The following is a 25,712-nucleotide window of genomic DNA, read 5'->3' as shown; positions in this document are numbered from 1 at the left end:
TAAGTGACCTGTACTGGAAGGAGTGGTTTGTGTCCTTCCTATACTTCTACCACCTTTCCTTACCCCATCTGGGTCAGATTTTTCTTCATTGGCTTGAGAGGTAGGAATGAAGGAAATCAAGCCAATGTCTCATACCAACTAGCATTTTGATGGTGTTCATGTATTTTGTGTAACAAGGACACAAACATGGGCTTTCTGTGGGGTACAAGTGGCTCTTTTAAGAGATCTTACAGAAGCTCTTCCATCTTCCCATTTTACAAAAAAAAAAAAAAACATGCTCTGTAAAAATATCTTCAGACCTCTTCATTCTGGAGTACTCTTGCTCCACAAGCAGTGTCTCTATTAGACACTCAAACATGGCTGCCATCTTCAGTGTCCACTTGGCCTATGGAAATATTTTTGCTATACCAAGCATCTGGAAGTACAGGCTGCCCCTTCTGTTCACTATGCCATCATTTCCAATTCCTTTTTCTACCCTAAGTAAATACAGAAAGCAAATAAAGCGTTCAGCTGCATGCGTAGGGTCCAAGTTGGTAATTAGATGCCATCCCCATCCACTCTGGGCTCTCAGACTTTATGAGTGATGGTCTCTTGAGCTCCCTTTGCTTGGGCTGAAGAAAGGTTGAAGTACCAACTTTATTCCTTCTGGAGGAGTGAACAGGGAAGCTGCTACACTATCCCTGGCCAATAGATTCAGCATGACTATGATTCTCTGCAGACTCTTCCACATCTTAGAGTAAGTGAGGTTGGTGGTTTAATGAAGGAAGGACCTGCTTTCCCACTTTTGTAAATGCTTTTGAGCCTGTCTTGTTATTTCCATGTCTTAGAATGAGAGGAACTTGCTATGTATTGTTTTCAGTTGAAGACTATAGCCAAAATTCTAGGATTACAGCATCCAGTGCATTCATGACCATAATAATGGAGCTTCAGAATAGCTCATAAATTCAAGACAATTTAGGAAAGGAGGAAACGACTAATCAAAAATGCTCTCAAACCCACCAACATAATTCAATCAAATTTAGTATTCTTACTACTTGGTAATTGAACAAATTACAACATCTTAGTTAGTGAAAAAGAAAAACTAAAAGGAAATAGTTGCATTAATTGCCTGACTCACTGAACTTGAGACTACAGAAAATAGAATTTATTGTTCAGGACAGTCTGTGCAGGGAGATGTGGCTGTTAAATAATGCAGATTAGTGGCCTCTCTTGGGCTTAACATTAGTTTCTGAAGAGCCACAGAAGTGAGATTTGGTTTCAGTATCTCTCTTAGAGGACACCCCCCCCCCCACAACCTTCCATGAGAAAAATACTTAACTCATTGTCCTACCTTGTGCAAAGTAGTGGTATTCAAGGTGGGAACAATTAATGCTGTCCCCAAGCATGAAGTTCACAATTAGTAGTTACTCTCCTTCATTTGCATCAGAATTTGGGACACAGTTTTCTTAAGTTCATCTATTACTAAAATCACTCAAAGCAATGAGGCTTTCTTTTACCATTGGCTGCAATGTTTCATTATTTAGGGAAAAGAAAAGAAAACAATGCTGAAAATAAAAATATATATCTAGATCCCATTGACAAGTACTTGTAAAAAAAAAGCATATCATTTACTACAAGATGAATCATATCTGTTTTTTGAAAAACCAGCCATTTGACATCTGCACTTATTTCCTTATGTCCTAGAGATATTAATGAGTAGAATCTAAATCACCCCTAGGTAATTAGTCTGCACAAAGAGCCTGAAGTTTTCTTCGTAAATTGAAGCATCTGCAAGTTTTAAGAAAAACCCACATTCCAGACTTCTGAGAAACCAAATGTTTCTTAAAATTCTATCCCACTAAAAAGAACTTCTTTTTGGCTTAAGGACAAGGAAAGAGTATATTTTACAATATTAAATCTGGATTTATGAGTAATTTAAAAAGAAAAACTGAGAACCTGCTGATATCTGGCACATTGTAGGCAACTAAGGAATGTTTACTATATAGATGGATAAAAACAAAGGTTTGAGAAGGATACTAAGAAGTCCTAGTGCATCTTCAGCACACTCATGCCCTGCATGTTGTAGGACTCATATCCCTCTTGCACCCACCACAGGGATTCTGCAGCCAAGGGTTTCTCAGTGAAAAACCACCTCTACCCAACTGGTCCTCCACAATCATATCAAGGCATCAGAGTTCTCTTTCCCTACTTTTCCACCAAAAAAGGAAAGCAAATAAAATAACACAATAGCACACATTCATAAGGGACAAACAAACAAAATAATGAGAAAATTTCTCCCATTCCCATTACTGGATCCCATAGATACTGGGAGAAAGTTAGTTTTATGGCCTTAAATTAACTACATTGTGAGTTAACTTTTTCAGGACTTTTTCTTTATTTTAGCTAACACCTTTGTAATATGCTTTTTAAAATATGTGGTGAATTTCGTCAACCTGGAAGGGAATTGCAGTCAGTGTCAGGTAGGAGATTTTGGAGAGAAGCTCTTTTCTGACATTCTTTAACTCATTCAATCTATGTTTTTCTTCTTTGTTGGAAAATTTTTATCCTCGTGTTCTAGATTTTTTCTCTGGATGCAATTTTTTTATAGTGAGGACTGTGTATAGTTTAATTCTTCAAAATATTATGTGCTTAATTGCTATTTGCAGCTGGATAGAAAGATTAACTGTAAGGGAAAATATATCTTTATAATAATTTTCTCACAAGGTCCTATTTTAGTAGTAGTGGAAACACCCACATTGCTAATTCATTTGCAATCATGAGCTTACCTGTCACATCTTAATGAAATTAAAATTATATTTTATACTGAGTTTAATAAGTACAGTAAGGACATGTGGCTCCTTTAGTGAATGATGATTTGTAAAAAGTTATTGGGATAATTTATCTAAATTTTTCTGTATTTTTAAGCCAGCATTTATATTTTAAATATAATTCTTTTGGCTCAAATTCAGTTTTATTTCACATGAAAAATGTATTCTTCCACAGTTTCTTAGCCATGCTGCACTCTGATTTAAGTGTTAGTAATGTTGGGGCACAAGGATTAATACATTACTTTAAAAATAGGAATGTGAGGAACAGTCGTCTCACTGGGGAGAGAGCTTTCCATTGCCAACAAAAATCCTTCAACTTTTAATTTATATTACAGAGTACTTTGAGGAGATAATACTGATTTCTTTTCATGTATATTGATTTTTTAAGCTTGAAATATCTCTGAAAACCAAATTAAAAGTTTTTTTTTCATTATTTTTTTCATGGTAACAATTGCTAGGATTCAGTTTTCTACTTTTATATTTTTGTTGATTGCCAGCCTTTTAATGCCCTTCTTACTCTCCTCATATTTGCTGTTTCTGCCGAGCTATATGATTTTTCTTATTGCTGAGCAGAATAGCTAAAGACATGAAATAACATTTTAAAACAACAATTCAGCAGTATTGTGAAACAACAAAAACAAAATGCAATTACGGCTCTGGGCTGCCTACCAACTCCATTGAGTGAAACAGCACAGGTCAAATGGGCAGAGTCCTAGAAAATCCCCGGCCCTGGCATCCCATCAGGGTTTGCTTAACAAGATGTTTAGGAATAGAAGGCAGCTTAAGCCATGACTAGTTCAAAGAGTTCTGCAAGCTTGGATTGTCCTGAGGTCTTTTCACTCCCTGAGATAATCAAACAATCCATGTAAACCAGTCTCTTATTGAACTGCCGGGCCAGGCACAGAAGCAACCCACCTGAGGTCAGCTCTACTATCATCTCTTAGGCCATTTCATTTCTTTCAACCCATGGCATCTCATGAATAGAAGAAGTTAGATTTTAAGAAATAATTTTGAGGCTAAAAATGTGGTTTAACATTATGCTGTATTATATCCTGTTCAATTATATGAACATTCTGCAGATGTACACAGGAGAGGAGGCTGTTTTTGCCTTTAGCCAGATATAGGACCAGATTTAAACAGTGTCCACGTAGGCAATTACTACATGCTGTAATTGGAAGGTTTTTCTAGCCACCTGTCACAATGGTGAAATTTTATCATTAGAGATCCATTTCTCTGGAGGAACTCCGGGTAGGCTACAAATATTCTCTTTTATAATGCAGAGAGCTCTGATTATAGCCATGAGCACTGTTATCTGAACTATTATGTAATGTAACTTCTAGTTGAAGTTTTGACTAGAAAAAAAAAAGGAAACTGTATTTGAATTAGAGTCCAGGGCAAGGTCTTGATCGCTGATTTGGATCAAGTACTTTAATAGAAATAGATTAAAGTTTGCTCCAAATAATGTCCCATCCTATTCTGACACTTCTAATAAAAAAAAAAGTAATAGGAAGATCTGTTCTCCAAAGGCTATATCACCGAGTGGTGGTGACCTTTTTTTTTTTTCAATTTCTTTTGTAAATCCATTTTTGTCTTTGACTGCTTGAACTCTTCTGTTTTTACCATTAAAAAGCCTTGCTATCCCATCCATCCAGTCATAAATAAAACTTTTGGCCTTTCTCTAGGAACTGGTATTGAGCAATGAACAGGACAGCCATATCTCTAACCTTATTATATAAGGTTATAGTCTGAAGTAGAAGCAGACAAAGGCAAATGACAGTATGGTGTGACACATGCTAAGACAGAAATGTGAAGTACAAGAGAGAGCATAGGGTGTCATGGACAGCCACCTAGGGAGGGTAATGTCCACATTCCCAAAGTAAGACTTAAAGGATAAGTGTAAATTAGCCAATAAAAGGAAGCTGGGGAAGGGATTGTTCTAGGAAAAGGATACTTATTTAAGGACAAGTATCAAGAGGGGCGTAGAGTACGCTGAGAAATGAAACATAAAATCCCTCAATAGCTTGAGCAAGGAGTAGAAGACACCAGCGGGGACTAAAAAGGGACATTAAGCCTTACTAAGGAGTATGACTTTCATCCTCAGGAAAATAAAGAATCACTAGAGGATTTGAAGAAGAGAACCATCAAGAGAACACACTGTAGCTCCTTTGCAGATGGGTGTGGACAGGGTAGGATACCAGCCAGGAGTCTAGTACTGTATTTGAGGCAAGAGATGGTAATGACCTCAACTAGAATAATGACGGTGGCAACAGGGAGGAAAGGATGGAATCAAGAAGTATTAGGAGGTAGAAGAAAGGATTGGTGATTGACTGACTGATTAAATGCAGAATGATGAAGTATATGATAAAGGAAGAGGACATTCCCAGAATTGTGCCTAATAAAGGTAATAATTAATTGTAAATTACTAAAATAGGAAAAAAAATACAAGGAAAGAGGAAAAGCCAAGGGAGCTGGGAGGTGGGTAAGAAGCACACACACAGTGGGTCCATATTTGTTCATGCCGGTATGGCTATGGGGATGAGATGTCCAAGTGGAAATGTCAAGTAGGACAATGTATACATATATATGCAAGTGTGAAGATCAAGGGGAAAGTCTTGACTGAAGATGTAAAGTTGTGAGCACATGAGGTGTAATTGAAACAGTGTATACGTAGAATGAGAAGTAAGGAAAGCCTAGAACAAAATCCTGAAGATTTATTGTACAAGTATAAATACTGAGAATGCCTTCCCCACTCTAGCAGCATCGCAAGACTTCCAGCTCCTTTTCCCTTGTTCTTACCTTGAGAAATGCTGTGTTCCAAGTTGGCTTCATTAAAGAATAGTGTCATCTCCAATATCTTTTTAAGAGCCAACATTTGTATTCTTATGTAATATCTAATATTCTTTATATAATATAAAAAGCAGGGTCATTTAAAAAAACCCAGTCAAGGTCTTTGGGATGGATGGTTCTGTTGTACCTTATAACAGTGTCTACAAATTTTATAATAAAAATACTTGACATGATGCATAACTTAAGGAATTCTCAGTAAGCTTCTTGTCCCACTCCTTACTTTTCTGACTACTCTTTCAAAGGTGAACAGATCTTTGAAGAGAGATTCTGCAATCTGTTCAGCATGCTATTTATACTTGAAAAGTGTTAAATTATCCTAATCATACATGCAATAACAATCAAGATTAATTGCAGCTATATTAGGATTACTTCTTATTTGTTCTACTTCAGCAGTAACACAAATCCAATTGGACAATCAATTTCCATAATCCAAATTGTGAAAAAAAGTATAGGAGAAAAAAGACCCTGTAAAACTGGTTGAAATAGCATTCAAAATAAATCCTTAATCAGGTGGTTATCTAAAACTCTTTTTGAAAAGGAGCTGATTCTGAACAGATTGTATATGTTTCTCACTGGTGGAAGTGGATTATCTATGTTGAATTGGATTGTGATGACGATGACCCTATTCTAAGCAAACCAAATCTCTTGAACTACATAATGAGATCAGGAGGAGCATTCAGCCTGAGAACGACAGATTGCAATGACTGAGTTGATTTCACTAATGTTTTTTTTAGCATCTTTCCTTGATGTACATAATTCTGTGGTTTTGTCCTATATAGATCCCTGATCCTGTGGTTTTGAGTGCTACTTCTTTTTTTCTTTTTCTTATATTTATTTTTATAAGTAGAGCTGAATGAGTGGCAGGAAGCTGCGAAATTTGTCTTACAAAAAGGTGATTGTAGAAGAATCTAGACTCTTCCTTTACTTTGCAGCAGGATTGCAGAAAAACTACCATAAGTAAACTTTTAACTGATTCATTCTTATTCTTTTCTTTAGGCCGTAAGGAGACAAAAGTTGCTGGAACAGAGTATCCAGTCTGCCCAGGAAATCGAGAAATCCTTACACTTAATTCAAGAATCTCTCTCATCCATTGACAAGCAGTTGACATCTTATATTGCCAACAAAGTGGACGCAGCTCAAATGCCTCAGGAAGCCCAGGCAAGTAGAACTGAGAATGAGCTCCTGGATTTATTTTGTTTTTATTATTTGAACAAGACATTGCTGAATTTCTAACTTAAAATTTATTCAACTAGTTGTACAGAGCATTATTTGATTGACTGATTTGACTACTTGGATGTAAGGGGAAAAGAGAGCTGTAGATTGGTACTCTCTGAAGTTTTATTTTTGAAAGTATGTAATGGAGGAAAACGGGGCCACCATCATGCTGAAGTCTGTAGTTAACTGGTACTTTGAAACTTTACTTAAGCTAGAGGGAAGCCATAGGAATGTAAATTGTGAAGAAAATATTTTTAGTGGTACTATTAAAAACACAATCTGTAATTTTTTAGCAATTCATCTTTGTTATCTTTGAATCACAAGTGATGTGAACTCTGTATTGTAATGTAACATGTTCTAAGTAGTTAATAAGAAATTAGAGATAGAAAGAAACTTGCATTATATTACTAATAATCATACTATATATAGTCACATGTACTCATGCATGCACACATTCAGCTCTTTTCAATCCCAATTGTGAAGTGTAGCAAGCCAGTTTTTCTAAAATGAGAGTTAAAGTAGTAATGAAAATAAATTTAAGTTGACAGTATACTGAGTAAATTTAGACTGCAGCCACATTAACTGTCACCTTGGGAAGGATTCTAAAAATCCTCTAAAAATGCTGTATTTCTATCTTTAACATTTAAATATGTTTTCATAGATATTATTTATTTAAATATCATTAGGATTTGCTGATAGTAACACAATGTTGCTACTTTTCAGATCTTATGTACATATTATAAACTCATTAACCAAGGATAACTCAGACCACTATGATGTGATGTGAGGAGTATTAGGTTATCTACTGGTCCCAAAGGTCCTCTCCGTACTGATTGTTGGAGACACTTGAATTCGTTTTCACTTTAGAATCAACTTTTGGGTAAAATATTAGCTTTCTAGATCATTGTTACGATGCAATTACAGAGCAGTGAATCACAATTAAATTGGCACCCAGAGCATCCGTGTACACAAAAGCATGGCTTAGTTTACCATTTTGTCTGTGTTTAACCAAGAAAGCCACAGAGAATATGGACAAGAGTGTAGTTCGTTTCATTAGGCTTAAAAAGTTCACAGCAGAGGGGATCCTCATTGACCATTGCAATAAGGAGTGAAGAATGTGAGATTTGGGGAGAATGCTGATGATAAAATCCTCATGATAGTTTTTCACTGGAACAAATGTAAATACTCCAGTAAATGGGGGATGATAACAAATACACTTGAGGATTTTAACCTTCACACTATATGCATTTCTTCAAACTTACATTAGTCTAGTCAAAGTTCTTTAACATTAACTATTCTTAAGACTATCCCAACTTGAGTGACATAGCAAATTTTATAGGTAGGCTTTAGAAAAATGCATGATAGGAATGGGTAACTGTTACTGAATTGAGGACATGATTTTAAACTAAAGGTATAATAGCACTGCTTTTTTTTAATTTAGTGACATGAATTTTGAGGAGTTTTCTATTAAAGACTGCTCGTAACTTCCTGAATATACTTAAGAAAATTTCAAACAGTATAAGTATTAAATATTAAATTTGGACATTTGTATTGTAAAATATAGAGAGTTTTGAGGCTTGTGGAATGAAACTATGAGTAGCAAATTTGAGATAGGCAAAAGCTATTATGGTCTTAGGAAACAATGGAAGCTTTTAGAAAAAATAACTCTTATTTAGTTTAAAACACTGTGGATGCTGAGTATTTTATTTAGATAGGAATGCAGGATCCTGTAAATATGAATACAACATACTAGTTTTTACTAACATAATATAAAGTGTTTGGTTTTCTTAAATAAAGTTGTAGTGAAAATATTAATTGCAGTAGTTCAAAATACTTGCAAATAACAGCATACTGGTACATTAAGAAATTGCAAATCTACTTGAAAAAAAAGAGACTTTTAGAGTACTAGCAAGCTCAAATACATTTTCTGTGCATTTCTGGTTACACCTGCGTTTTCAAGATAATTCTTGACTTTGAATTCCTCAAATAGTAATATATAATATCGGAAAATGCAAGCCACCCAAAAGCTATTGAAACATTCTTCTCCAAGATTTTATTTTAACATGACAGCAGTGAATTGTTTTCTGGAACAGAGTTATCAAGTACTCAACTTTACCTCATGGACTGCATTTCCTGAAGCTTAATTTGAAACTCCCTTGAAAGAAACAAATAGGAAATACAAAAATTGTCTGTGAAGGAAGAACTTAAGCACGGTGTGTCATTCAAAGAAGCCACTAAAAATGTCACCAAAATGGCTCTTTTCTAAGCATACATCATGGGGGCTAATTTTTATGGTTTATATTAATAAAAAAATGCTTCTTTATATTTGCATCCAAGTTTATTGCTAATAAAAAGATTAGTAGGCTAAGCTTTCCCTTTTTAGAAATTCAATACTTGATTTAATACATCACTGAGAAGTAGGACAAAATGAACGGCGTTGCTGCATTTAGTCATCTTAAATATGTGCTCTGATTTCCTGTCACATACTAGCTACATAGATTTGTGGATGTCTGCCTCCACCATGTGGTACATTGGTAGTTTTGCTACTAAACTTAAATCTCTTAACAGAGCTGCCGTTTCTGCCTTTTAAGGTTATTTGAGAGTCTCAAGTATAAAAAAGTGTCAATATTAAGGAAATGCATGCAATGTGTATAATTGTCTGACAGGTATACTTATTATATATAAAGGTAGATGTTGATTAAGATACTTCCTTGCATCGTATTTGCATTTATAATGACAGGGCAAAAATGAGGCTCCCACTGCCTCAGCATGTTAATTAATCATTTATCTGTCATGATTTGAGAACTGTGTCTTCTGATTCTCAGTTGGATGTAAAATATTTTATTTTATTTTTATTTACTGACATGAGCTTACAAAAGTAAACCTCAACCTTTTAGACAATAAAACTGTATACTGCAAGGCTATCAGAGCATACATATTGACCTGAATGTTATACGTAAAAAAAGAAATACAAACCAAAATCTTAAAACACATGTCCACAGCATCAACTGCCCAATGCTAGCCCACTGAAAGAGAGATGTTTATCAAAGTACAAAATTAAGAGGACATCTTATTGATGCAAACAGAATAGAACACATGGGGAACACTTCTAGATACAAAGATTTATCTTCTAGGTAAAGAATTCAGAAACTGAGGAACTATTTTAAAACTAGTATGATTAAAATATAAAAACCTGTGAGTGTTTCTCTGAAACAAATTTACAGAATAAAATCATCAAATTGCATAGCCACAGAGAAACACATGGCATGAATATAACTGTTTACTCCTTAATTTACCTGAAAAGCAGTAGAATGGATTTAGTTTCACCACCTAAGGTCTGGAAGCCTACTGCTCAGGCCAATCATATTAGAATCTCTGGGTGGCCTCAAGTCATCAGAATTTTTCGAAACTGCCCCCAGTTATTCTAACGTGTACCTAAGGTTTATAACAACTCTGGAGAGTTCATTATTGGTAATGGCTGAATTGCTCCACTCTTTTTTGCCCCTCACACTTTTCACCAATCTCTGATAAAGATTCTCACATATGGCTGTGTTAGGATTTCACTGGAAGGAGTCAGGGTGTCAGGGTGGCAGTCAAACTTCTGGTGACCTCTCCTATTTTGATTGTCCTCTTACAGGATATGGGTGAAGGGGAAAACATAGCTGAGAACTCCTGCCTGAATGAATCAACCTAAAAAAATAGAATTTTCAGTATGGATGTTTGAAGATGAACCTGACTTGGTTTTCTTCTGCTTTTCTAATTCCACCTACATTAATGTGCCAGTTAACTTGGATGTGCCTCTGAATCATTGTGGGACCATGATAATTATGTCCAAAAAGCCACTTAAATGTCTGTAATTCTTAAAATTGCAAAGATACTTCAATCTCCATTTCCTCCCCCATATCCAGTAATTTCATATTTTGAATCTTCAATATGTAAGAACAATCCAACATGGTTACATGTTGAAATACGCCATATCATTATGTATTGATGATGTACATTTAATAGCAGAGGGCATGACCATTGTTACTTAGATTACCACCAGAAACAATGGAGTTGCCTAGTAGGGACTGCAGTAACTAAACTCTTTTAATTCTTTGTCCTGCAGGATTCTAATCCAGTCTTTTGCAACTTCATGTCCCATGTAGTAGAGTTAATGTGCATGCATAGAGGGAAAGAAAAAGCAATTTAGGAAACAAATTATCATCATAGGAAAGGACCTCACAGTCAACGTAGAAAAGAGCTCCTATATTTTGCTCACCAAGCTAGGAATTTGGAGTCCACTACACGCCAGCTTTCTTCCTTCCCTCTCTTTCTTTTCCCCCTTAACAATGTGCCTAAAATTTAGTATCAATAAACAGAAAAGAGGGATCTTTCTTTTACCAAAGGAAGCTGTTAATTTAAGCTGATTGCATTAGTTGCACATCAAAATTTATCATTAAGATCTTCCTGTGTTTACTGAAGCTAAATTTTATAACCAGTTTTAAGTGTATTTGGTTATACTTAAATATAGGCATTCTAAACTATCAAAATCAATGGCTTACAAAATAAAGATGTAAATGCAGAATTTGGTCTAGCAGATTAATCTTATGGTTTCATTATGAAATCAAAAAGACTTTTATAGTGTAAATAGGCACATTTTGATTGCCAAATGATTCAGAACAAGCCTCACTTTACAGCATACTTTGCTGATTTATGAATTTAGATGGTATAAACCCTTATAGGGGAATGTAGTCAGGATTTATGTGGTAATGAAATAATTTGACTGCAGAAGAAGAAAATGAAGAACTATTGGAGAGATTTGGGTCCCAATGTTAAACACCACATAGCCATAGCAGAAATCTTTTTTCTTCATGCCTAGCAAGACAGATAGGGTAAATATGATGCAATTAATTTTAAATCTGTTCTAACATTTCAATGCTACCTCTATATGTTACTATATAGAACTGATTCCTTCCCAGATTAGAATGACTGTTGTTATTTTGACATGTTTAATAGTGTGGGAAATAATTGCAAGCAAGAGTTGCAGAAAATGCAAAAGGATTAGAAACATGCCTTACATCATTGATTGTACCTGAAAAAATTTCATTGTAACATGTCCTCACAGGATATATAATGATAAAGAAATAGACGTTTTTCATGTTATAAACTCAAAAGTGTACCTCCTAAGCCTTCAATTAAATTATAGCATGCTGTTGCAAATTTTTTTTTCAAATTCTAAATATAAAGGTAAAACCAACAGCATTACACTATGGTCACATTGAAGAACCTTGCAGTCTCCTCTGATTATTTTTAGGCAATTTAGATTAAGCCAGTTTTCCCTGTTTTTTCTTCTACAAATGGATATTTATTCCAAAAATAGCTGCCATAGAAGTTATAAATCTAAAATGCACACCCAGATAACACTTGCCATAGCACACCCTGTTTTTCTTTTTTAGCATTTATGACTATACCTACCCACCAAATGTCACCTACAAGAGAGCAGCACTACCTAGTATGTCCTTAATAAATATTTGGTGAATTTATTCAGTTCCGCAAAGATTTAGTCCCATGTCAGACACATGCGCTAAGTAAGAATGGTTTAGAATAAAGTGGTCAGGCCAAAAATGGGCCTGGCCATCTTGCCATTCCTAAGATAGCACCGAGGAAAGACAAAAGGTAAAGAATTGCTGGCCAATCAAGTTTACCATAACCATTTTTAAAATGGAACTTAATAGTATCATGACAATATCTTGTCACAGTGCTTTATGACACTGCCAAGGCTAGGAACTTTGGAAACACTTCGAAATATTTTCAGTGGTATTCAATATAAAAGTTTCACATGACATTCATGGAAAGTACATATTCGCGACTTACCCCTGTGTTATATGCTTTTCAAGGACTATACCAAGTGAATAACGACTATTTTCAAAGCATCAACGTTATTTTATTTGACCGTTACATACAATAATATAATGAAGTAGGTAAGTCAAATATTTACGTTTAAGAGAATGTCTGAACAGGCTAGGTTATTGATAGAAGCTGGGATTGGGGTTGGGAAGTTATTGCAAATGGACACATGGGGTCATTTGGGAGAGAGAGAAATGTTCCAGAAATCAAGCTGTGGCAAGAGTTGCACAACTCTGTAAATCTACTACAATTCATTGAATTTTGTGGTATTAAATTATACTTTAGTAAAGTTGATTTTTTAAAAAAGACTATCGAATAGAGAATATCTCAAATAGTGTATTTAACAAAATAATTTCATGTTACCATCAACTTTTTCACTCCATTGTTTTGATGCATAGTGAAGACTGAAATGTGAGGAATTTTGTTAAATAACTGGGAATTAAATGATGCATATTTATTGATGACCGTACTGGTGTTCACTGTAAGAACTAACACAGTAACATAATGTTTCAGTTGTTCTTATTCTACATTTAATGGATTTTATTTCTAAAGCAGTTTTGCTGAAACTGGGCCTTTAACTCAGATCTGCTTTCTCCACGTTGATAATTCGCTCTATATCAAGCAAAAATCAGTCTTCAGCTGCAGCAGTTCCCCAATATTTCTATGCCACATTCCAGATGTCCCCTAAAGTTTTGTCTCTTCACTTATCTAATTTGAAAAGTAATTATAAATGCATTTTTATGGTGGGCTATTCTATTATTATTACTGTTATTGTCATTATCATTATTATAATGAAGAGTAACATTTCTCAGGTGTATTACAGGGAATAATGACTCTACAAAATGTTCACTTTTTAGTTTTAAAAGGTTCTGTCATCAGGTTTAATTACCAAAATTTGCATGTCACATTTCCCTTGGAGATTTGTAGTCTACCATTTATATTTTCAAAGCTTAACCGAGCCTTAATAAACCACAGAAACCTGTTTCTCCAGAAATTTAATATACTGCAGAACTCAGATGTTAAGGAAAAATGTTTGGGAAACAGTAAAATATAATGTTTCCTTTGTATCCCTCCTCCCCACATTCCTATCAGAGTTAAGTAGCAGGAGGATGGAAGAATGTGGTCATCAGTTACTTTCTTAAATTTCCTAACATAAAGTTACAGCTAGCTAAATCTTATTTGGTGATATTAAAATGTTTGCCATTATTGCATAAATTTACACACATGCCCGCACACACACATATATATGTGTTTTCTAGATATATTTATATAGTCAATAAATATGTATTGATGGTTCCAGTATGCCTCACAAACCTGAAAGGAGACTGTGGTTAAATTGTTACATTAACAAGCTCTTTGGCCTGTTGCATATTCCTGAGAAAAGTCAAAACTTTTCCATCTGTCAAAATTTAACATGTAGGTAATACACCTTCTAATACTTCTTATCAACTCATAGGATATTTTTTACAGTGATAAAAAGCTATGTCAATTTCTTCTTACTTTTTTACTTATTAAATAAAAGTATAACTTGAAATTTTTCAAAACTACTTGCCCATGATCATAGTCAGTATATCTTTTTCTTGATCCCCATATTTAAGAGTATAAATAATCCAAGATCCTTTAGTACCTTTTCTTCCTTTAATTTTTTAAGTGTTGTATGTGGCCATGTCTACTTCTTGAAGATGCGCTTTCAAATTGCTATCTGTTTAAAAATTACTAATCTGACAGTGTTAAAGTTCTCTATTAAAAGACTCAACATGACTTCTAATATTTTTCTCTCTGATATATTTTAGTTATTTTTATGGGATCCTTTTCTTTATTTGACATCACAAAATCTCCAGTAATTATTTGATAGAAAGTTTCCTTTATTCTGTTAAATAGCTTAAACAGCTATAGCTTAATTTTGCTTGCCATTATCTGTCATTAATTTGATATATGAGAATGGCCTGATGTGGTAAATCATGATTAAAAGCCCTGCTCTCTGCTCAGTTAATTGTAAACTGCTATATTGGAAATGTCATTAATTTTTTATTGATTTTTAGTTCTATAATTTGCCCTTTACCACCTTTAATGGAAAATTGGTTATTTCCATTTTCATTGTTGTTTCCTACTTTCAATCTATAGTGCTAGTTAGGAACTTAATTAATATATCATCAAATTTATCTTTTTTGCTAGTAGCATGATGATATAATTTGCTTTATGGTATTTAACTTTTATGAAAAAAAATCTAGTGATCCTGAAAGGTGTGGGATTGCGAACTCCATTAGCACATTCACGGGTATTCCAAATCACTAGGTTTGTCTTGCTACTTCCTTTCATTTTGCCTCTGTTGAAAATTGCTGATTTTATATGAAGCCACGCTGACAATTTCACAAGGTCAGTTGTTTGTTTGTTTTCTTCAAACACTTTAATCATTCATATTCGGGTAGATATATATCTTAGGTGAAAATAGAACTCGGCTTGTACGGCCTTTAGATCTTTAACAGATATTTCAAATCTGGCAGCCAAGTATGGAAATCATTTTCCTTATTTTCCTTTGGAGTCTATCTTCTATTCCTAATGTTTTCTTCTACAAGATATATTTTTTTCATTATCTGATCATAATGTTAGGAAAGTAGATGTAACGTTTGCCTATTTTATTATAGGAACTTTTTAATAGGATATTGTCCATTCTGCCTGGAATTTTCCGTAACTGTTATTTAAACAAATCACTTGTGTGTTTCACAATAAACCAGCCTAAGGTGATAAGCATTTTTAAATTATGTGGCTCTAAAATAATAATCTGATGAGGTTAAATAGATTAGGTTGTGATCGATATCCTAAGTACAAAGTGAAAATGAATCATCAGTTGAAAGTAAGAATTGTGGAATTAATTTTTAAGGGTGCTAGTTAAATATTAAGTGTAATGCATGTTATACAACTGTCCCAAAGTAGAATCAATTGGGAATATGTATCCATTTTTATCTTTTAATTTTAATAATGAGTTGAATTGTTGTTACTGAACATATTCCTTAAGTAAATTAAATTTAGATTGCTTACCTCAAATCTATTTGTGTGATGTATTCTGCCAAAAAGGCAAAAGGATAATTTGAGCAAGAAGTGTATCCCTTTGGGGTTTTACAATATATATTAACATAGAAAATATTCTGAGTAATTCTGTAGTACAGACACATGTTTATCCTTAATTTCCAGAATATATTGAGCCACTTGGCTCTTTTCAGGCATAATCTACTTAATTTATAAAGAAATTTTGATTTGGAATCATATTGGAAAAGTATACAGATAAGAAAATTCATCTAGAAATGCTGCCTATAAATTATGATAAAAAACCCAGTTTTATATGATGTTCAACCATCATTTTTTTCAATTTTAATGATTTTGGTTGTGGTGATCTAAGAGTACAGAAATACAGAAATTCAACTTCTTCACAGTCTAACTGGTTGGTATATGTGTAAACACTTCAAAGTCCATTTATTGCTCTGTGTTGACTTCTGAATTGCCAGACTTTTCTTTCACATGTTATGTGGTCTTTCACATCCCTGGTGACAGATAGAACTTAACTTTCTGGTTGTATGTGTGTAATTCATTGTTGTTCCTCTTGTTTATGAATCATGACAACAGTATGGCTTATTTAGAAAAATGTGTAATTTTTCATCAGAACACCTGTGTTTCAGTGATCACTTAAGTTATCTTGGCTTTATTTTGTAACGCCAAGCTACTAGAGGCAGCTTTGAGGGAGCAGCCTTTAAGAAGAAGAAGAAGAAAACTATGCAAATTAAAAAAAGAAAATTAAGTGCTGAGTTGTTGAAGAGTCTTTTGCTAGTAAGAGACCCTGAACCTTAAGGTTCAATAGTTTCACACTAATTCTTCCTCTAGATAGTAATTTTTATTTATTCTGCCCACATCCAGTCTTTCCTTCCATGAAACTAAGCATGAGCACTCTGTGTTCTAATCTCAGTCTTTGCTAGCGTGGTTCCCATAGCTTGGAGTGAGATCCCATTTTTTTTAATTATCTACCTCTCCAAAACCCCTTTCTTCTCAGGCATGTGCAATTTAAATTACGCCCATTTCTTATAAATTTTGAGCAGAATCTGTAGTAGAAATGATTATTTAACTTCTCTTTTATTGTATAGCATGAGTTTTTCTATTACATATATTTCTGCTTTGTAATTTACTTATATTGCTATGTTCTCTCTCCCTAGAAGAAAAGTTCCTTAAAAGTAGGGACAATAGTTCTTACTATGTGGAATTGAGTAGAAGATGCATAACTTGTTTCTTAATTGAATTGATAAACTAAATACTATTAATGTAAAATGAAATTAAATGTTTTCTCGACAAATGTCCATTTGGCAGATACCTTTATTTTTGAATCATAATTTAAGAGGCAATGTAGTTGTTTAAAGGACATTGAGTTTGTTACTTCCTAGATATGTTACCTTGGACAAGTCAGATTTCTACCCTTGTTTGTAAATGGGGATGATAAATAGTTATATTAGTTTGCTTAGGTGATTAAGTGAATTTATGGGAACTGTTGGTAAATAGGCTCACACAAACATCTGCTTAGGTGGTGATGATGATTTCCTTCTGTGCTGTTCTCTTATCCGACTAATATAAAAGTCTAAAGGAATATGTGTGTATTTCATTTCCTCCTCTACCGTACACAACTTGAATGCTGAATGGATGATAGAGTATAAAAAACATGTAGTCAATTACTATTACAGATGTATAAATTGGGCCATCTCCTCTCCCTGAATATCTTTTTTTTATTTTTCTCTCATCCCTTTCCTTTTGGCAATTCCCACAATGCCTATTGAACTTTCAGCACTTTTGTTTAGACTCCTCCTTGACCTTCTCCTCTCTCATCCTCAGTGATCACTAGGGTCTCGTCCTCATAAACAAATGGTATATAAAGACACGGAATTTATGAGTGATTATTTGTGCAAACAACTTGAACAGGTACTTTTGCATATACTATCACATCTACTCTTTCTACCAAAACCGCTGTAGTTGTCTATGTCTACTGCAGACGTGAGAATTTCCCCAGGAAACTGCCTACCAACTCTGTAATGCTTCATTGTTGGCTCTTCATTGTCAGCCTCAGTTTAGAGATGAGAAATTTGAGGCTCAGAGTCGTTTGGTGCTTTGCCCAGGTGGCACGTCATAGCCCTGAGATTTAAATCCAGATTTCCCTTAATGCTATTCTGTTCTGACTCCCAAAGAAGGTCAAGTAAGAAGCATTCCACTTCCTGCCTCTCCACATCCAAAATGATCTTTGTGTCTTATTTTTGGCTTCTGAAAAAATGGCACCTCTTTTCCTGTCAATATTTCCCATTGGTTATTGCTCTTTGCACTTTCCTCAATTTCCTCTTGCTTCCCATAGGGTTTTCCTTATCAATTATCTTCTTATATTTAAAAAAATATTGCTCCATCCATTGTTTTTTTTTACATCATCTTAATACATGTTCAAGTCTCATTGACCTAAATTTCATTGTGTGCAGAGACAAAAGTCTTTGAAAGTAATTTAAGCTATTTTTATAGGGCTGCTCCTTCATCCTTAATCAGGTTTCAACCCTTGAAAACCTAATTTCTGCTGTCACCCATCCACTGCTTCTGTTCTTGCTACAGTGCTTATTGACCAGGTATTGTACACTTGTTAATACTTCTCTCATGACCTGTCTCAACGGTCACATCGCTGACCTCTCTCTCCTGATTGTTCCCTTCTCCTTCTCTTAGACTGTTTCCATCTGTTTCTTCGGTGCTTTCCTTCTTCTCCACATATCTTAATTCCTATGTTCTCCATAATTTCATCCTGAACCTCCCTTTCTACTTGCCTGTAATGTTTGAATGCACGAAAACAAACACCAGTTGTACAAATGCACACTGCTTTTTTGAAAAAGTACATATATGTACCTATATATTGTGATTAATAAAATGCAAAGTCATTTCAGAGCATTCCTGATTTATGGTAGCATCTTATTATGAATTTCCTTATACTACATTAAGTTTTAGTAGTGAAGCTGTAATTATATTTGTGATTCTGAACAGTGTAAAACTTTAAAATTTATTTTCACATAAAAATTTGGAAGCTTTTCATTTAGGACATGATATTATTTAATACCTCATTCCCAACTACGTTTCTCTATTTCTGCCACTGCACATTCATTGTCTCTGCATTATTTCCATTCTCCCGGACTCTTCATGTTGTTCAGTGCCTCCTTTCTGTGCCTTCTGTGCCTCTGTTTTCCCTTAATCATGAGTGTTTTTTGTATTTAACACTTCTGTGTCCATGTATATCCAATATACTATTTAGGACCCTTAGGTACAAGTAACAAAAATTAATTAAATCAAAACTAACAGCGAGGGAGGAACGTTTGTCCTAAGGATACAGGGATGTCTAATGGAAAGCAAGGGAAAGAGGAGAGTTTTGACTCAGGAAGGGACTAGAGCCTGTGTTTCGGGTACTTATAACAGCAATTTATCATAATCTCTGCTGGTGCTGTAGGTTGAGACTGCTCGGCTGGATGGTTCTCTCTTCAGGTCTCTCATGTGACTGTAGGCAGTTGTTGGCTGGCACTACAGTGAGCTCAACAGCACTAGGCATCCAGGATGGCTCACTCATGTCCAGCAGTTCGTGCTTACTGTCAGCTAAAATATCCCCTGGGATTATTTACTAGAACACTTACCCATAGCCTTTCTATGTGGCTTAGACCTCTCAGAGCATGTTAGGTGCATTCCAAGAGGGAACACCCTAAGTGTGAGTGTTCCAAAAAGGCGAAAGTGGAAACTGCTAAGGCTAATTAAGGGCTTTTACCATGACTGGGAGAATACTACTTTGGGCATATTCTGTTGATCAGGGCGGTTAAAGGGCCAACCTAGATAAGTAAAGGTGAAGAAATAAGCTCTATCTCTTAATGGGTGAACAGTGAGAGGAGCATGTTGGTATGGGAACTGTTGATTGCAGCCATCTTTGGAAAATGCTGTCTACTTCAGCCTGTGAGTGAAAGCCATCCATGTTTTTGTTTTTACCTCTCTTTTTATACGTGTACTTCTTTCTTCTCTCTCCAGTCATAGGCCTTTGCTATTCCTCAGTTGACCCTGCAGCTAGGAATTTCAGAAGCATAGTCTCCTAGTGTATGTGACACCGTGCCAAGCACCCACAGCGCTTGACCAGATTTTTTCCTGTCAGTTCTGAGAGAGAATCTAAAGGATCTAACTGGGCACAAGTATTGTCCATGTTCTAATCATCTATGGCTTGGGGGTGGCCAGGGTTATATGGCAGAGACATGGTTAGTTGTTACTGACCCACCTTCCTGAGAGAGTGAGCATTTTCTACCTGAAAAGTCATGACCATAAACTCCCCTAAAGCATCTGCTCCTTGCAGCACTGAGTGTTAATTATTCAGTTCTACTTTAACATCCCTTTTCCTATCACATCTGTTAACTCCCCTATTAAGTGTTACTCTATGCTACATACTCCCATTCAGCTTTGTAGATTTGTTGGCATTTCTAGCTCTGTGAATGTTATTGTGCACTTACATGGATCCCTAAACCTCATATTGTGTGGTTTCTGGAGAATAGAACATGCCACTATTTCTTACACAAGATAGTAATTCACCCAATGAAGATATTATACATAGTAAAAAGGAATATGCATTTACATGAGTCTATGCTCTTACTTATTTTGTAACAGAATTCTAATTACTGAAGTAAGTCATAACTACTTTGCCTTTAAAGTTGTTGGGATCAGTATCCTAAGGAATAATATTAAGTATCTGTACATTTATAACCTTGTATCCTAAATAATTCCTTCACCACTTAGCCCATTTTCTTGGGATAGATAATCCTCATTACTCATTGCGTGGATATAGTTCTCTGTGGTAACTGCTAAGCACACTGAAGTTATTTTATAATATGTACTGGAATTGACTCCAATTGGTGTAAATTAGGTTATGCTAATATGCATCTTACAAATTGTTTTGCATGAAAATTTTATGGGCATTGTGGTATTGAGCTAATCATTTTCTTCTTCTGTAACTTATTTATGATAATCTGACAATGACTGAATTTTAAATTAGAATAATTTAACCACTAGCTGATTTTTGCTGGATCTAGCAAAAATAAATCAATGAGTTTATTGTTTTGGTCTCTGCATACTGCAGGATTTGACTACTCCTGTAACTGGCTCAGAAGTATAGAAGTCAAATACAGACATAGTTTCAGTAGAACTTGATCAAAAATGTCCTTACTCAATATAGAAAATATAGAAATATTTTATAGTTATTTAAAGTTCAGAAATCAATCTCTAGAAAGCTGTTAAGTATCTATCAGAAAAAAAAGCAAAAAGAAATCAAGACCATTCAAAGCGTTTAATTTCCCTTTCCTAGATCTGTAGTTTCCATGAAATTTAACTGAGACATGGCACAGAATGACTGGCTCAATATTACTCTTAAGGAATATTGTTTGCATGGAACTTTTCTTCTTCTATCCCTGTCACAATAGCTTTTTTTAAAAAAAATAAAGGTTAACATCTTGCTTTTGGTCAGATTTGAGTGTAAATTCCAAGATAAAAGAATGGCAGTTTTACATATTAGATACAGACATTTCCTACTGAAACTGATATCTGAAATAGCTGACTCATTATCACTGACTCAAAAGATTAATTTCTCCAAAATAACCCCATAGGGGAGAAATAAATCATTTTATTTTTTTATAACTTTTGGTAAGTAAAAGCTATGTATTTTCATTTTAAAAGAGGCTACATTGTAATAATGGTTAAAGAGTTTCTGAATTCTATCTTTATAGTAAGAGAGTTTTTCTTTGCAAGTTGCAGTGCATGCCAACTGATAGTTCTGTCCTCCCAACAGAAAGTCCAGTCAGATTTGACAAGTCATGAGATCAGTTTAGAAGAAATGAAGAAGCATAACCAGGGAAAGGAGGCTGCCCAAAGGGTACTATCCCAAATTGATGTGGCACAGGTACATATTACTGCATAAACTTGAGGGACTTGTTTTAGTTGTGTATGAGAACATTGTCTGGATTAGACAACTAGATTATTAGCAAAATTGGGATTGAGGGCATTATTTGAAAACTACAGTATGATATGTAAATGACACAGGTCATTTTGGGTTATTTATTTTAAGGGTAAAATAGGTTAATGCCTCACTTCATTTCGTATCTCATTAAGAACAATTACTGTGTTCTCCCAAATATATGCATTCTTCATGCTGGGCAAATGGGAAAAAATAAAGATTGCTTTAAGTATTTTTTGTTTTTATTCTTGTATATCTTCAGTAATAAAGGAAAATCTCATAACAAAAATATGAGTGTTCCTTGTTGGGAAGGCAAAATTAAATGGGTGCTTTCTTAACGCTGTCTTCACAGAAAAAATTGCAAGATGTTTCCTTGAAGTTTCGATTATTCCAGAAGCCAGCCAATTTTGAGCAACGTCTGCAAGAAAGTAAGATGATTTTAGATGAAGTGAAGATGCACTTGCCTGCACTGGAAATGAAGAGTGTGGAACAGGAAGTAGTACAGTCACAGTTGAATCATTGTGTGGTATGTATTTCTGGTGATAAATATGCAGCTACCCCTTGACTTACCTTATTTAGAAGTATTCAGTGATCCCCTTTTATAATAGAAAATTGTTTTCAATTTCTATTTCAATAGCTATAATAATTACACTTCATAATTTTAAGATTAAGAACAAAAATTAGCACAGGTGTATTGACAGACAAGAACTTTTACTGAAATAGCCATTTAATGCTTCTTCTTTCGGTGCCTTTTTTGAGTCTATAAATCTGCAAGGACTATGCAGAATGAAAAAGGAAGGCTGTCTTGTTTAATTCTTATGGTACTTTGAATATATTTTTAAATGGAAATTCTGAAAAGAAACATATTGGTCTAGAAATAGCAACAACAGCAGTAGCTGTTATAATGAAAACCATCAGTCCACAAAGACAGAATAAAAAGGCATGAAACACGAAATTAGTCTCTAAGGTAAATCTTCACTGGAGTTTGAGATCCTGAGCAGTGTCCTTTGTTGCAATTATTGGAAATACACCAAGTCACATTCCCCCTGTGACAACATAAATCTGATGTATAAGGACATCTACTAGAGTAATATAAGTATCATTATAACTCTGTGTGTACTATGGACTATCAGGGTAGAAATTCACAAAAAATAAAACCACTGAACATTATGGGAAAAAGTTTATTTGTTTAATACTTTGTGTATCAAGTACAGTTTCTGCATCGACTCCATAACATAAATGATGAAGAGACCCTTAAGAAGTATTTCAATTTTATTATAAGTGGGAAAATATCTTTCTAACAAAGTATGAGCATAAATAAATGTAAGGATTATTTCCCTTCCTTAGTGAAAAAATTATTTTCTCTGCCTACTGAATGACATGATATTAATGGCTAACTGTGCTTTGAATGATCTTTCAACGTAAAGGTAAATCACTGAGTTTTTCTTTTTTTAAGTTTAAAGAATAACTCATTTGGAAGTAACTCTGATTCCAAAATTCACAGCATTGATTCCCAGTATGACAATTAACAATTTGAAAGTTATAAAATACCCAGACATAATTATAATTTCTAAGAAGTAAAATGAAGTAAAAAATGTAAATCATCTGGAAAGCTCAGAGCGAATTCACAATTATTAATAAAGGAATATTAATATCAACCAACCATCAAAGAGGGAATTAAGATGGGAATAGATTATGTATCCTTAATGAATAACATAATTGTTCAGCCATTATAAAATGTTTTTTTAGACTCTGATTTTTAACTGAAAAAGGAAAACAAACCCTATTTTTCCTCTAATTCCAAAAAACAGCACTTACTAGCAACTTTATTTCTTACTACCAATAAAATAAGTACCATTGTTTAGACTTATCAGTGAACAAATCAAAGTAGCAGTGTATAAACTGTTATATATGCATGTATACCTGTATGCACATACATACATATATATGTGTTAATCATTATGCATGTATACATATATACATACAAATACATATACCTTTCTAGGAAAATAACTACAAGTCAAAACTATAACATGTTCTTCACAATAGTTTATTATGGCAATATACTTTTGTGAAGCAATAAATGTGTTAGTTATGGTTGTGATGTACATGTGAGTTTCAAATAATATTTTTATATTGGTCTATATTTAATTGATTCACCCCATTAAATTTGTATAATCTAATTACCATATTTAAAATTACTTTCCTTCCTTGTATGTTATTTAATATATATTGAAATTATGATCTAGATATTTAGATGGTTTACCCCCACTGAAATATAAGCACCAGGAAGACAACAGTGAACTTGTCTGTCTTGGCCACCACTGATTCTGTACTGATTCAAATAATGTCTGGTACATGGTAAGCACTGATTAAATACCTGGTGAATGAGTAAATGAATTTTTCCAAATTTCCAGCTAGAATTAAGAGCTGTAACATTTAAAATACAAATCATGTAACTTTTAGAAATTATCTTTATAAACTTGAAGAACTAAACTACTCTTACTTTAATAAGAGTAATTACAAGCTATGATTATTTGTATGTGTATATATAATTACAAATAGAAACATGAAATCAGAAAATGCAAAAGCTAGATATTGAACACAGCCGCAGAATGCTATTCCGTTAACACAGTAAGCATGGAATAGCAATTAAGTGGATCTCTACCCATATTTCTTTTTATTAATGATAGTATGAGTTAGACAGCATTGCTTATTATTATGTTTTTTTTTATGTTTTAATTTAGAACTTGTATAAGAGTCTGAGTGAAGTGAAGTCTGAAGTGGAAATGGTGATAAAGACTGGACGTCAGATTGTACAGAAGAAACAGACAGAAAACCCTAAAGAGCTTGATGAAAGAGTAACTGCTTTGAAATTGCATTATAATGAGCTGGGAGCAAAGGTGTGTGCATGCTGAAATCATGAGCACTGGCTCTTACCACTTTCCTTAAAAGCTGTAAAGCAAGAAGCAGTAATTATGTATGATTAATGTCTTGGTCTTAATCATTTTCTCTGAGAAGTTAGATACATACATACATATATACATACACACATACATAGAGATAGGGATAGGTATATCCCCATGTGCAATTCTTATTAAGAAACAATTATTAATCAATGATCTTTTTTTCAGTTTACATTTAAAAAATATGTAAAGCTCAGGGAGATATTTATTGCCATCTTGTAGTTCTAAAAGAGTTTCTTTGTTCTAAATTTGCCTTCTTTTCATTGTATAAATTTACTTAAGATGAGTCAAAGGTAGGTAAATTTCATAACGTACCTATTTATATTTAGGTACAATGGAGTTGACATATCCCACATAAACCACATCAGGTGTAATAGAGCTGACACATTCCACAGAGCTTATTTCCTGTATGGTAAGCCTTCCATAATCCACCACATTTGGCTAATTAGATAGCATGGATAGACAGTTAAGTCCTTTGGCTTAGTGATTATTTCTGTAATTTTGTCCTGGCAGGGTGAGATGACCAATTCCATTCTGTTAATTAAATATGCTTACATCTCTTCATTTTTTTTCCAAACTGTGGAATGTCCAGGAGAGTTATCTCACTTCTCTCAAATCAAATATTCTATATAGATTTAGAGCTCTGATGGTTCAAAATAATGATAGTAATCATAAAAAGTATTCATAAAAATATGAATTGTCAACATCAAGGACTGATTTGGCGTTTTCTATGCCATTATTTTACGTTACTGTAAACTTTCTAAAAGATTTTTTGGAGCTCAGCTGAAATTTAAAGTATTAACACCATAATAAAATAATCATTTCTTTCTTTGAAAAGTTGTGATACCTTTTAGTAATTTATGTGGTATCTGAAAGAGTATTTCTTAAATAATTAATTGAAAAGCTTGTTTCCTTAAACTTATGCAAATAAAGTTATCTACCTATTATTGGCATTTCTGG

At 34.1% G+C, this 25,712-nt stretch overlaps 1 protein-coding gene across 10 annotated transcripts in view; it reads left to right on the top strand.

Moving 5' to 3' along the window:
- DMD (dystrophin) overlaps nucleotides 1–25,712 on the top strand; it is a 2,259,748-nt gene that overhangs the window by 980,998 nt on the left and 1,253,038 nt on the right. For all 10 annotated transcript variants that reach the window (XM_036992000.2, XM_036992004.2, XM_036992005.2 and 7 more), the window contains 4 exons: nucleotides 6,651–6,812; nucleotides 21,622–21,732; nucleotides 22,139–22,312; nucleotides 24,534–24,689. In XM_036992000.2, the coding sequence (XP_036847895.2) occupies nucleotides 6,651–6,812; nucleotides 21,622–21,732; nucleotides 22,139–22,312; nucleotides 24,534–24,689 (603 nt within the window). The remainder of the gene's footprint in view (nucleotides 1–6,650; nucleotides 6,813–21,621; nucleotides 21,733–22,138; nucleotides 22,313–24,533; nucleotides 24,690–25,712) is intronic.

Source organism: Manis javanica, chromosome X (genome assembly GCF_040802235.1).
Source record: "Manis javanica isolate MJ-LG chromosome X, MJ_LKY, whole genome shotgun sequence".
Classification (NCBI taxonomy): domain Eukaryota; kingdom Metazoa; phylum Chordata; class Mammalia; order Pholidota; family Manidae; genus Manis; species Manis javanica.
The sequence above is the reverse complement of the archived record's forward strand: the minus strand, read 5'-3'. Positions and strand labels throughout refer to the sequence as shown.